This window comes from Osmerus mordax, chromosome 10 (genome assembly GCF_038355195.1).
Source record: "Osmerus mordax isolate fOsmMor3 chromosome 10, fOsmMor3.pri, whole genome shotgun sequence".
Lineage (NCBI taxonomy): Eukaryota > Metazoa > Chordata > Actinopteri > Osmeriformes > Osmeridae > Osmerus > Osmerus mordax.
Genome location: NC_090059.1, coordinates 5,716,070 through 5,729,886, shown reverse-complemented (window position 1 = coordinate 5,729,886; position 13,817 = coordinate 5,716,070). Strand labels below are relative to the sequence as shown.

The 13,817-nt window shown below is 42.8% G+C and overlaps 1 protein-coding gene across 7 annotated transcripts in view; it reads left to right on the top strand.

Annotated features, from left to right (window-relative positions):
• The window catches only part of tcf7l2 (transcription factor 7 like 2), an 88,307-nt gene that overhangs the window by 20,770 nt on the left and 53,720 nt on the right, over positions 1–13,817 (top strand). For all 7 annotated transcript variants that reach the window (XM_067244276.1, XM_067244282.1, XM_067244277.1 and 4 more), the window contains exon 4: positions 10,452–10,553. In XM_067244276.1, the coding sequence (XP_067100377.1) occupies positions 10,452–10,553 (102 nt within the window). The remainder of the gene's footprint in view (positions 1–10,451; positions 10,554–13,817) is intronic.

Below are 13,817 nucleotides of genomic sequence, written 5' to 3'. Positions count from 1 at the left end.
AAAGTAGGGGGTAGGTCCCACACTGCTGGTGGGGGGGATTGAGGGTAAAAGTGGAACAAACACTGCCAGTGCCCCCCCAACTCTTACACTCACCCTCTCAGTATCACATACAGGCTTTTTCTCTGAAACACAAACACACTTATTGTCAGCTAAAATAGGATAGCCGATTGCATCATCCCCATGTCGTTCATTAGATGCAAAACATATTATTTAGCTACTAACAACCACATTCCATGCAAGCTTTCTCTCTCTCTCTTTTTCTCTCTCTTTTTTTGGCGTAGACTTTTGCATATATCACAGGCTGGCAGGCTAAGAGCCTGGGACTTCCCCACGCCACACTCCAAGCCTTTGATCCTTTGCTTTGGAGGTAACATCAAAAGGAGAGGCATAGAAAGGCAGCTACTACTGTGAAGTTCAATGTTCAACTTGATGGCTTGGCTGAGGGCTTTTTTTTCTCTCCCCTCCTCCTGCTGCTCGCGTTGCATCCCTCAGCTGACAAAAACACACAGTTTATTAGCCACGTTTTTTGTCTGGTCTGTCTATAGTACACTTTTACCTTCATTCTATCTATCCAGGGCAAAACAAGACCCTGAAAAATCTTGTACAATTCTTTAACCATTTTCATAATTACATGTTTTTGTTTATTTCATTTTTTTGTTGTCTTGGGTTTAATTGAAGTTCAGTTAGAGCATTTTAGCCCACCTGTCTTAATGTGCAGATGACATGCAGCGCCCTATATTGCAGAAGGTTGCATCAATGCTAAGTATTCTTGGGAGGACGGGTTTGGGGAGAAGAAGATCACTCCATATTGTTTGCAACACGTGTGTTCCGATGGATTCGTCCGCCCTGTGTGTTTCCTGATCTGAGTGAGAGAGCTGTCAGGTTGTGTTAAGGCAAGAAGGGAGCCCCTCTGTTTTAAGCTGCTCCATTGACATGGATAAGAAGCCTCATTCTATTGTTCAGTGGAAAACAATAACAAATTTTATGATGGCTTAGCTTAGTTGGCTGGTGATAGCTCATAGGAAGTCCCTGCTACACACCCTGAAGAATGATTGAAGAATGAATACTAACATTTCAGGAAATGTTTGTAGATCATATTGGTCAAGGGAATTGTGTGAACTTCCTGAAGTGGAATGGAATGACAGATTGTCTTCCCTTTTATGATATTCCCTGTCTCACTGCGTGCCAATTAATAATAAATAATAATAATAGATTTTATTTGTAACGCACTTTACATTTGAAACAAATCTCAGTGCTACAATTAGTAAAGGCGTGTGGCCTTCTTTTTCCCTGTCACAGTCAATCTCTCTCTCCCTCTCACTCTCTGTTTCTCTCTCTGTCTCAATCTCTCACAGACACACTTTTTACTATTTACCCCCCCCCCCCTCACACACACCACTAGGGGGGGAGGGAGGTATATCATTAGCCCCTATTTGCTGTAAGGCAGACAAGGGCCAAGCTCTACCTTATCTCTGTGTCAATTACATTGTGTGTGTGTGTGAAACATCAGTTGTAATGATCTCCATCCATCCAGCCTGTGTGTGTGTGTGTGTTCAGCACCCGCCTTGCCCCCGAGTTGCAGCTCCCCAGCTAATAGATGCAAAATTAAGCTGATCAATAGATGGCCTCAGCCTCGTTATTGACGTATCATTGCGGCGTGGGATTTCTGTCAGACTGTATGGTTGGAAAAGATATGAGGACGAACCAAGGGAGGGCTGGCTTAGATGATGAGATGGCTTAGGCTCCATCAAGATACATCTTATATAAATTATGTAAACAAGTAGATTTAGCACACTTTCCTTATCTGCATATTCGTTTTTTCTATTCATGTCCCTTTGGAAAGGACCAGTCACCCACAAATCTTTTTGGAATACGAGACAGGAGACTTGTTTAAATTACTATATTAAAGATTCAGCAATAATTGGCGTGTGTGCCCATGTTTGGTGTGTGTGTGTGCGTGCTAATTGTTTGTGTGTCTGAGAGGGAGACCATGCGATTGAGCTAACTTTTAATTACCCATGAGAGCTGGTATATTTGTGTGGCAGTGGTGTGTATTTGTCGTGAATTGATTTGGAGGTGAGGTGTGTGTGTGGGCTGGATGTGGGGGGGAAACACTTCTGCTGGATGGCCTATGTAGCTGCCTCACTGACCCTCCCGGGGTCCTATTGTCATGGAAGCATCCTACATTTTAATGAGCTCCAATAACCACCACGTTATTACTCATTTATTTATTAATCCTTGTGTGTTTAGTGAAAAGGGGCTATTATTTTTATCACAGAAAATGACAGCTTATAAGGTAAACACAATTATTTGTGTGTGTGGTTTCATTTTAAATTCCATCCATACCTGACCGCTGTTAGGGTATCTGTTTAAATGTTATATGATGCCGTCTCTGAGGTGCAGGTCTTCTAGCAAGTGGCCTAAAACCATTTAGACTTTGGAGCTGAAGCTCTCAGTATAAAGCCTCTGATATGCTCAGGGAATGGACCTCATGAATATGGATGTTGCACTGCTTCCAGCTGTGTGTGAGTGTGTGTGGATGCCTTCATCTAAGTTGTACATAGGTGTGTGTGTTCAATGATTGTATGTAGAGTGAAGGATTTCAAATCATTTGTGATGGATAACCGCGTGTAGGTGTAAAAAAGTTATTATTCTGGGCTTCACTGTAAGTGTATTATAAAGCACAAAGTCTCAAGAAGGGCTGAAAGGTTGTGAACATATCCTCTCTGAAGGCTTCTCCACATCAATACAATATTATTGTACGATTCATGCAGCCTGAAAACATTGAACCAACATTCCCAACACAGGTCACTGGCCACAGCTTTGCCCCACTTGAGTTGTCTGAGCTATAGCTTTCCATTTTAACTTCCCCCTAAAGACTCATGTCTCCTTACAAAAGGTACACCTATAGTATACATGCTACAGACCTCAGTAACCTACATTACTCTACCAGAAAGTACCTTGCGTAATGATCTCGAGCATATCTAGGCCTGCTGTGCTTGCCCAGCTCACATAGCCTGTAAGTAGGTCATGGTCTACCAGACTCCTGACCTGGCATGTCCAGGATCTGACCTCCAGTTTCTTATCTCTGCCCTGAACTTGTTTTAGACTAGTCATCACTAGTAAGTAATAAGAATTAACATTGTACACTGCACATATAGGTGTTGTATGTTAGCTGTACAAGATGATACGTACGAGAGAGAGTGACAGAGAGTGTGGTGTTAAAGATGTTAGTGCTTCTGTTCATTAGTAACCCTGTTTTTGGATTAGCAGGCCCCTGCCATCTTCAGACTATTCAGAGACTTGACCAGCGATACTTTTGATGACAGAGAGAGGGAGGAGGTCAGAATTAAAAGAACGTTTACATTCTGAAGCTTTCGGATGAAAAGCCATTATGAGTTCGGAGCCATACTGGGATGTGTCAGACACATCTTTCAAATATATGGATCACATGGTGTGTCTGATGGTATGTCTGATGGCTTAGTGTGGTCAACTATTCTTGGAATAACGTTTGATTGGAGTGCTCCCAATAAGAAGTCCGTTGTTTTGATTCTCTTTGATTCAGTTTGTTAAAATATTCTTAACAAAGGTAGATCATTTTTAAGGGGGTTTTCATTGACCTTTTGCGGAAATGTTTAATTGTTAGATTCTTTTAATGACATTTTTTTGGGGGGCAGTATATTGCTCAATTTCATGAAATCTTTCTGTGAATCAGCCACTGTTTGAATTACACATTTGTCCACACCTACAAGGTAAACAGTGTCAGAGTGAAACCACACATCTCATAAACACATGTTTGAGACTAGAGTTAACATCACCCGTACACAGATAAGCGACCACAATTTGTTACTTCATCACAGTAACAAAGGTTTCAAATGATATCTGTATACATACTGTATACCTATCGTATTTTTCAGAAATAAAGCCGCGGTTTATACCCCGATTTGACATTTTTCTTGTGGTGGTGAGGCTTATATTTCGATGCGACTTATAGCACGTTTTTATAACAAAACAACAGTAGAAACACTTTTTTTGTGAGTGCTATTAAATATTTGTTAATTCCCAGGTAATAGAAAACATACATTACGCACTTTTGTTTTCGAAGTGTGTTACACAAAGGCATGCTGTAAGATCGCCTATACACATGCATTGCTTGGTATCATTGTTCCCGTATCAAGTGCGGCATATATTCTAGTGCGGTTCATACTCAGATTTACAAACACAAAGCTCCCATTCTGGTGGGGTGTGGTTTATAGAAAATGGGGCTTATTTTCTGAAAAATACGGTATACATACTGTGTATATACAGATATATATAAGTATATGTTTTCCTTTTTTACGTGGGTCAGAGAATGAAAAAAACATAGCTAAATATAGTTTTCAAGTGTCACAATTAGAATATGGTCAATTGGATGACTATGGGGGGCTATTTCCTTCACTGACTATCTGTGTAAATTGTTGGGTTGAGTTTAGCTGTGAAAAAACAAGTTAGAAGAGGGAGAGAGGGAGAGAGGGAGAGGGAGAGGGAGAGGGAGAGGGAGAGGGAGAGGGAGAGAGAGATGGTGAGGAGTAAGGTTTTGGAGTGGGTTGGCGGCCCCGTGCTGTCAGGGCCGGTGGAACCCCCTAGCGGTTCTGGCTTTGGAGTAAATACAGGCCCAGCGGACCCCTTCCCGCCCCGGGGCACTCAAACCCCAGGCCTTCCCACATTCCACTTTTATTTTCCTGGTTGCAAAACGCCTACGGCTATCAGAGCTGGTGGGGCTCTTTTTTATTTACTCATAAAATGTGCATTAGAAATACGAAAGCAGTCATGAAGGACGTCGACTCACTTTTGCCCAGTTTTTGGTCTGACTTCTTCTCTCTACTCTTTCTCTTGGTCATTTGCTTTCACCCTCTCCTGCAACCCTTCACCACCACTGTCTTGATTCTAGACGTAAGCTATTTTAGTATGTACACACAGGTGTGTAGACACACAGAAGTGTATATATAAGTGAAAGGGCCTCCTTTTCGACCAGTGGGATTTCAAAGGGTCTGGACTGCATTATATGTTCCTCCCCTCACAATTACAGAAAATTGCCTTTGCCCCAACAATTGGGTGTGTCTGCATGAGCATAAGTCTGTTTATGTTGTCCTGTGCACCTGTGGTGAGAACAAAGACACCCACCAATCAGGGGGAAAAAGCATGGCATTTTCTGGAACCATTTGAAATAAGCAACCCCCCCTTAGCCGTGTATAATTGCTTGCTTCCTTCTTGTGAATATAAATTGTAAGTGAGGTTATCCTGCTAAGTTTTGGAACCAAAACCTTACTTTGACTGGGTTTTTTCCACTCATCTTGTTCATGGCAGATCCCAATAGAGCCCTTTATTACCGTGGATGTATTGGGTGTAATCTGCAAGCTGTCAATCCCATCTCCCCAGAGATGGTGAAAATGCTGATGGCTGGGTCAGCTGTATGTCTGTCTGTCTGTCATTCTGTCTGTGTTGTGTTTTTAAGTCCAAGAATGTTTCTATGTGTGACGGTGAGTCTGTGTGAATGCACATGTGTTCTTCACTGTACATATGTGTGTGTGCATGTGTTTAACCCAATGCTCATGTGTGTGGGTGGCTGTGCTACCTTATGAGGCATCCCCCCATAGCCACAGATGGGCTGGGGATCTGCTGGGATCTCCAGAGCAAGACCCATGCTCCATATGCCTCCCCCCCCCCCCCCCCATGCACCCACACACACTCTGTCTTTCTGGCACGCATACAAACTAATCTGTTTCCGTGTTTTTCTATCTGCACATCTACATCTTTTCTCAATCTTCAACCCCAACCTCTCTTGCTCATCTCTCTCTCTCCACCCCCCTTTTCCGCTCCCCCCCACCCCTCTGTCTCTCTCTCTCTCTCCTTCTCTGCCCTTCTCCCTTGTACATTGTTTACGTGGTTGGAATGCCAATGGTGCCCCATGCACGCCCCCGCAAAGGGGATTCACTTCATCCTTATCAACCCGCCGGGCCCTCCAGGGATGGGCCTGGTGTCATGAGCCACTTTGGCACATTAGGAGCCCTGTTTGTCTGATTGGGGGAGCAGCCTCTGCTCTTAATCCAAAACTAAACGAACAAGCTGCTCACGCGCACATCCCTCGTGTTACAATGTGATAGAAACATCAGATGGGCTTTCAAATCAGGACAGGTTGCCATTGAGCCAACAGCAAATACGGCTCTGTATCTCTAGAATAATAATTGTACTTTTGAATCATATTTTATTGTATTTTTTAATTACATATTACAGTTTTTCTGTTGTTTGGTGTCAGTAGTGCGTATTGTCACATTCATAATTGATAAGGTGTGAGAGGGTTTATGTAGGGTTGTGTGGACGGTATAGAATATCAGGACCTGGCCGGAAGTATTTCATGTGAACTCGCCTCACCGTTGTCTGCCGAATGGTTAATAATATAGGAGGGGGTTGTTGTGTAGAACTGTGAAGATGATGAGCGAGCGCACACAATGCCCTTCTCCCCGTCTCCCGCTGTGACCTCCCTCCGTCTAACCGATGGCGCTGGCCTAGGCCTTGTCTTGTTTGCATTGTGATGACAGTTACTGTGTGTCTGGGTCAGGTTCAACAGCTCGCAACATGCCAAGCCACGGTTCTGGTGGCAGTTGCTCCAATATGGGTGAGCAGGCCAGCCTGAAGTGTCATGAAGAAGGGGGGGAACTAATAATAATAACATGCAGCGAAATGAGTAGGCTTGGGGACTTTTCTGTAGAGCTATGTGGACCCTCAGCCCTTCTTTGTCACTCTGCCCTCTCACCCCCTCCCATTTATGTGTCTCCCTTGTGCTTGTCACTATGGGAAATTTCCAGGCAAGGGAGAGGGGAGAGGGTAAGGGTAGAGTGAGTTCACTCCTGTGAGAGCATTTAGAGGACTCCCTTGTCTTTCACTTCATCAGAGACAATTGAGTCATTCAGCTCCCATTGTGGGGCCAGCCTGGGCTAGGAGGGGGCATGGGGTTAGAGGAGCAAGTATTTTTTTGGAGGGGAATGGGCACAACATCTTCCCCGGCAATACCCAACGTATGGTACCCTATGCGCCTCTTGGTGGGCTGCAGGAGGAGGAAAAGGGAGGGAGGGTCGAGGGGAAGGGGTCAGGATGGGTGAGTTATACTGGAACTCAAGAGCAATTTGTCACATCAGAATGGCTCTTCAGTTACCAGGAGAGGGAGAGGGGAGGGAGGGCTTCCTCCACCACATCATAGCAGGAGAGCTTTTTAGGCTGAGAGTGGGGAGGAGGAGCTGTGCTGCAGAGAGGGGTCAAGGGTCATGGCCTACTCAAGCCCAGGCGGCATGTCTGTCAGCAGGGGCTTGGAGAGGGTGGTTGGGTAGAAGGTACAGGGGCAGAGAGGGAGAGAGGGAGAGAGGGAGAGAGGGGCAAAGGAAGGGTCGGAAAGTTTGGCACTCGCCAAGACTCCCTTTTCCTTGGCATGCTTGTAAAAGCTGCAGGAGGGATTAGTGTGTGAGAACATTAAAATTGCAGGCCGAACTGGAGATGACTGTCAGGACAGTCCCTCTAACCTGCTCTTTCCATCTCACTCTCTGTATCGCCTCTCTTCTCTCTACTCCACACTTTCCTCTTCTGTCTCTTTCTTTCTCTCTTTCTTCCTCTTTCCCTTTCTCTGTTTCTCTCTCTGTCACTACTTCAGCGCCACACTCTGAGATGTAACTTTTCACCCCTCCCCTCACCTCCAACTCCATGGATGAGATTTAAGGGAGGTCCCCTTTCTCTTGGCCTTCCTGCAGTTGTTTATATATTTGTAAGTTGTGCGCATGTGGGGTTTGTGCGCGCCCTTTGGACAATCGTTCTGTTGTCTAGCCTGCTAGCCCTTCTGGCGACATGAGGACATTCCCATGACTGGAGTCCGACTTTTAGATCCTCTTCTACCACCAGCAAGTCCCTCTGGCAGGACCACCAGTGGAAGCTGTCTGGAATTACCTCACAAATGATGGTTCTGCAGCCACTCCCCCCCCCCCCCCCCCCCCCCCTTATTCCTTCATTAATTTCAGTAATTATTGCTCAATGATGGGGGGGCTTAAAAAAAACAATAGCTTAACAACTCGTCTTTTCCACTCATGGACACACAAACAACAGCAAACAGACCCAGTTGCAGGAAATGCCTCCTGGGGGTCAAAAATGAGTGGTGGTGGGAGCCAGGCAAGTTGAGTTTTACTGTGCTGAGGCAGAGCAAGGACGGGGAGTCAATAACTCCCTCAAGCTCCAACCACAACCAGGCACCCTGTGGTGAACTCTTCGCTAATTACCATTGATTTAGACACAGTCTCAGAAAGGGGTCATGACACACACGTAAACACAGACGCACACACAGACATGCACTTTCACTCCCTCTTACTGACTTTGCAATACACTCACACACTGATGTACACAACAACACTCTTGTTTATCTAACATACCTGGATGTTGTGCTTTTCCTCACACATTGATGTTTAATACCAGTATTTTACATTGTTTCATTGTGCATTAGGTAGGAGCCTTCACCCTTAGGAAAAACCACCTTAAGTGAGTACAATATTGGAAATTGGGAGTGCCAGTGATAACCAGTGTCAGAGATTTGTGATGAAATGGCCATGTTCTTTTTCTGTTTTGGTCATGCTGTGGGGGTTGGATAAAATCCCTGCAACTGGATAACCTGATCATTTCTGAGACCAGAATCCTGTGTGGTATAGGATGGCATTTATTAAGGTTGCTTTTGAGTTAACTTTGAATCAATTTTTCTATCTCTGAGGGCTACAACTTGGTCCCCAAGTTAGACAACAAACACAAAACTCTTGAAATCAAACCAGGCCTACTCTGCTTTCTCTGATACCTTCTTTTTCAAAAAGTGTAATTTTTGTCTTGAGTTGTTGCTTTAATTATTATATTCAGTTCCACTTATTATACTTGCACTGGACAATTTAGCAGTGTTCGGGTTAGGGTTACTCCCCTTTAATATTTTGAACAGCTGGTATTCTCATTCTTAACTGCCATGCATGCAAATTCCGGGAACTCCCACGACTATCACACAGATTGTTTGAATGCCTATTTGAATTTACTTTCCGGTGGTAAGCGGTTTCCAAAGGTCAATGATGTTCCACAGTGTGAACACATACCCGGTTCTATTTTTTCACAGGGGACAATAAGGGTCCCTCTAACCTCCTCGACCCCCACCAAAACTTAACTAATGCTAAGGCCTCACTTAATGTGAGGTGCAAAGAACTTCTCTGGCTTGCAGACTAGGTGGCCGTGACATTGATAAGCAGGGCTTGCAGAGCATAGTAGGGTCAACCTTGCTGGATCATGGTGTTAGAATGGAGTGGGAACATTAGGGATAGCCTAAGGACACATTGCATTTACTCATAGAGGCCCTGACGTGCTGTATTTAGTAGTTGATTAAATAAGACAAAGCAAAGGATAGGCACTATCTACAAGTACTTGTGGAGTTAAACATATAATGTAGGTCCAGTATATCTATTTATTTCATATTATCCATTTAGTTTTCATAATATTATAGGGGAAATAACTTTGCTTCTTACTTTAGAATCAGTGAAGATTAAGAAATAATCTTGCATTGTTGTATGGACTTTGGCCTCCACCATATTTCAGGTCATGATTACAGGAACTATAATACTTAATGTGATTATGCCTTGATTTTCCTTATCATCATTGTACGGAAGGATAATTTATACAATCGATTATCTTCCAGAATAAGTCAGCATGTGTGTTATCGTCATATTTTGAAACGGCTCCGCCTAGTTTATGACACAGGCGAACAAATACATGTGTATTCACTGTATCTGTTTCCCTCCAGCTGTGTGTGTACGTGTGTGTCAGTCCTGATAAAGGTCAAGTCAATCATTCACTGGTACAAGTAACTCAGTTGGTTGACTCATAGCATGCAGAGACACCAGGGTTCACTACTTTATGGGTTCCAGGCTAAACCAATAAAAGTCATACCCATCTCAAATAATCCCATTTACGACATAAGGAAATCCATGCAAAGTCATTTTCTCTTTTTTTCTTCAATGTATACATTCCACCAATTGTCTTATTTGGAACTGATACGGTTCCTCAGTTTCCCACACGATTAAAGATCAGAACCAGTTCCAAATCAGAACCAGACCAGTTGTGTGGAAAACATGACTTTGCATGGACCACAGGTTTACTATGTAAACTTTCTCAGACACTTGGAGTAACATACAGTGCATATGTATATTTTAGGACTGTATATGCCTGATGAATCCTTGTTTGCTTTTGCATTTGAGTTTGAGTTTTTGCTTTCTGCACCATGTGGTCATTAAGAGTATGCCACCTTCCCTTCAGTTCTGTTTTGCTTTGATGTGTTTTTATATTATTTTGCTTTCTGCATTGTTAACATGTTTTTTCTTTCTTTCTCCATTCTGTTTCTTTCTGTCATTCAGTACCTACAGATGAAATGGCCCCTGCTAGATGTTCAACCAGGAGGTCTGCAAAGTAGACAGACACTTAAAGATGCCAGGTCCCCTTCACCGGCACACATCGTTGTAAGTAACCCCCCCGCTTAGTACTTTTTACATTTCTCAAGCTTTTCTTCCTCTAAGAGGGAAAGAAAACCCTTCCTCTTTGTGTATAACTCTTTGGGAGTTACCTACCCCCTTTTCCAACCAAAACCTGTTGTTGAATGGATGTCAGTGAGTAACTTGAAGTACTTTTAGATGTTTGCCTTTCCTGCAATGATGGTGTCAAACCAAATTACTTGATTTTTGAGGAAGTAAGTCCTGAATTAACAACACTATCTACTTTGAGGAAAGAAAGCTCACTGTAGAAGGGCTGAGTAGGCAGGAGCAGTGGAGTTGCCAAAATTGCAGGTGTCTTGTTGCTCTTTGGATGGCCACGCCACCACTGCATTAGTTTATAGCGACTATGGGCCCTACCCAACATTTTCTCATTACTTTCTGTAGTTAGTTGCAGATACAATTACATGAATGCATAGCTCACAGAAGATGACCCACACCCTCAGTGCTGGACTAAGTACTTTTCGAGGGCAGCGTGGGTGCAGAAATGCCAGTGCAAACTTTTCAAAGTGCAAAGGCTAGACATCTTACTAGGCAATGATGAGGGCATGGAAGTGGCAAAATATCCCATATTGTATTTTTCCATGTTACCACCACCATTTTAGAAGCGTATGATCTTTCACAGGTTTCACAGCTTTTTGGTGGGAAAGTGCAGTAAGTTGTATTTATCAGGTTAACAATGCAGCAGCAGTATGCGTAGAGGTTTGTGTAAACATACTGATTCGAAACAGCTTACCAACTTTGTAAATCATTGTAAAAGAGAGTTCCCTCCACATCTTGCAGCTGCAAATTAATATATGCAATAAAAGAAAGCAGAGAAAATGACTGTCCATAACCCTGTCTAATGTCCATGGCACTACTGTAGTCTTAAGGTCAATTATTTACACGGTATAGGTGAAGACCAAAAAAATTTGATGAGTCACTTTTGGTATTTCATGAGGCAGGATAGTTTTTTTTTTTACACACAATAAATACAATTCTCTATGGTTTTCAGTTGAACAGCTAAAAAAGGCTGGCAGACCCTTTGGTCTTTTGCCCATTTTAACTAAGCAGAGCTAAACATAGGCAATAGGCCTGTTTATTTGAAACAGAAACCCTATCAAAAGTTATGTTCAAGACAAAGAGATGGCGATGACAGTGACAAAACAACCCATATCCAGCCCTCTTAATACTTCCCCTATTATGCCTGCATTTATATTTATACTAAGAAGTTCATGGGGCCTTTCTTGCTGTTATTGTAAGAAAAAGTCATACAAATGAACTAAGAGCCACCCCATAAAACGACAAATCTGTTAATACTTTTATTCTGTCATTACTTAAAATACCTGGAACCTCATGTCTTACGGTTGCTGCTGTACCATCAAATGTCTTGTAAAATGACTGTGTACTTTTTGTCTGTAAATTAATTTCATTTTGATTGATCAGTACTGTTCATGATTGTTCATCAAAGAATCAAACAGTTGATCAGTAGGTCATAAGACTGAGGGCCCTATTTTAACGATATGAAACGCAAGTATCAAACGAAAGTAACTTTGTGGGCGGGACTCCGGCACTGTTGCTATTATACCGGCGGGATAAATTATTATTGCGCCCGGCGCAAATCTAAAAGAGGTTGGTCTGAATTAGCTACATTACTCAAAGGTGTGGTTTGGATGTAACGTGCAATAAACCAATCAGAGCATCATCTCACATTCCCTTTAAGAGCAGGCGCGCTTGTTCCATGGCGGATTGCTATTATAATGGAAGATTTGCCAGGCGCACGCCAGGAGCAGTTCACAGCCAAGGAGACCGACATTCTCGTCAAGGCCGTAAAAGATCCCACCCAAAAGAAAACCCACCCAAATTAGCTTTGGTTAAACAGGCGTGGGAGAAAAAAATAAATAAAAAAATCTTACATTTATTTTTTATAGCGCCAGATCACAAAGTAAATCATTTAAGGTTACCTTTTCCGATAAAATAAATGGTCTTATGTTATTTATCTTATTTACACGACAGCATGTAATTTCTTCCATGCATTCAAACTGGGTCGTGTATTAGGCTACCACTTTTCTGTCACTCGGTGGTTGCAATTATGTATTTAAACAATATTTGACTACGAGTTATCGTTACTAATTTAAAAATAATTTATCAGTCACAATGTGTAGGTGGCTGTGATGAAGTAGTAGTAGTCAATTTGGCCGTAGATGCGAGGGAAGAAACGTGATAACTATCATTGGTGATTTCCTAAACTAAGCCAAGGTAACCAGTTGGTTCAGATCAGCTCAAGACAAAATGTTACCTGGATGCTGACGTAGTTAGATACCTGACTTGAAGAGAGAAATTGTTAAGCTTTGATAGCTCACTGCGTAGAGCTGCGGACTTGAGTGTTTTCCGTTATAATTTTGCCTTGAGATCGAAACTAGCTCGACCCGAACTTGATTGATTATATTGTTTTTAGATCTTTTTTTTGTTGTTGTAGGTGGCTGTGATGTGGTGCTTACTTAGACAAACATTTTTGCTGCAGTAGATCTGGAAACAGATTTGAAAAACGCCAGTAATATGTTTGTGATTGTGTGACGAATCTGGTGATAGAGGCAGACTGATAGGTGAATGCACCGCTGGGAAACCAGTAGGTTTGAAAACTAGTTGGGGTGTAACACCGGCAAGTCACGAGAATGGGAGACATGCTAGTAGAGACCATTTCTGCTTAATAGGTTGGTTAACAATGAGGTGTTCTGTTGTTGGAGAACAGTTGGGTTCACCCATGAAGGGAAAAAGGAAGTTACCTCACGAAGGCTCGTCTTTATCTGGGGTGTGTGCCCTTCTTTGCCACGCCCTCAACACGTTGAAACCTTTGATGTGTCAGACCGCCCCACTGGCGGGCCCTAACCACTGCAGGTGAACTTTTATGCCATTGGCTGAAAGTTATAATTTATTTATATACCTATTGATGTGTGTTTTTTGAGAGAAAGCCAGGGAGAGACAATTTCATCTCATGCCTCATGTTTCTGTAGGCCTAATAAATGTCGATAAACTACAGCTTTTGAAGTAAAACACAAATTCTAAGTCCATTCTCCAAAGTGACCAGTCAGATGCCCAAAATGTTATCCACTTAACTATCCCTAGACTTTGCTTCCCATTTTACTGATACAGGTAGTTGAATGCATATTAACAGGATGTCGTTTAGCATTGGATGTTCTTTACCACATTTGTGGAATATGTTAGATTGGTTATGGTATGGGTTTGTTTCTTCTG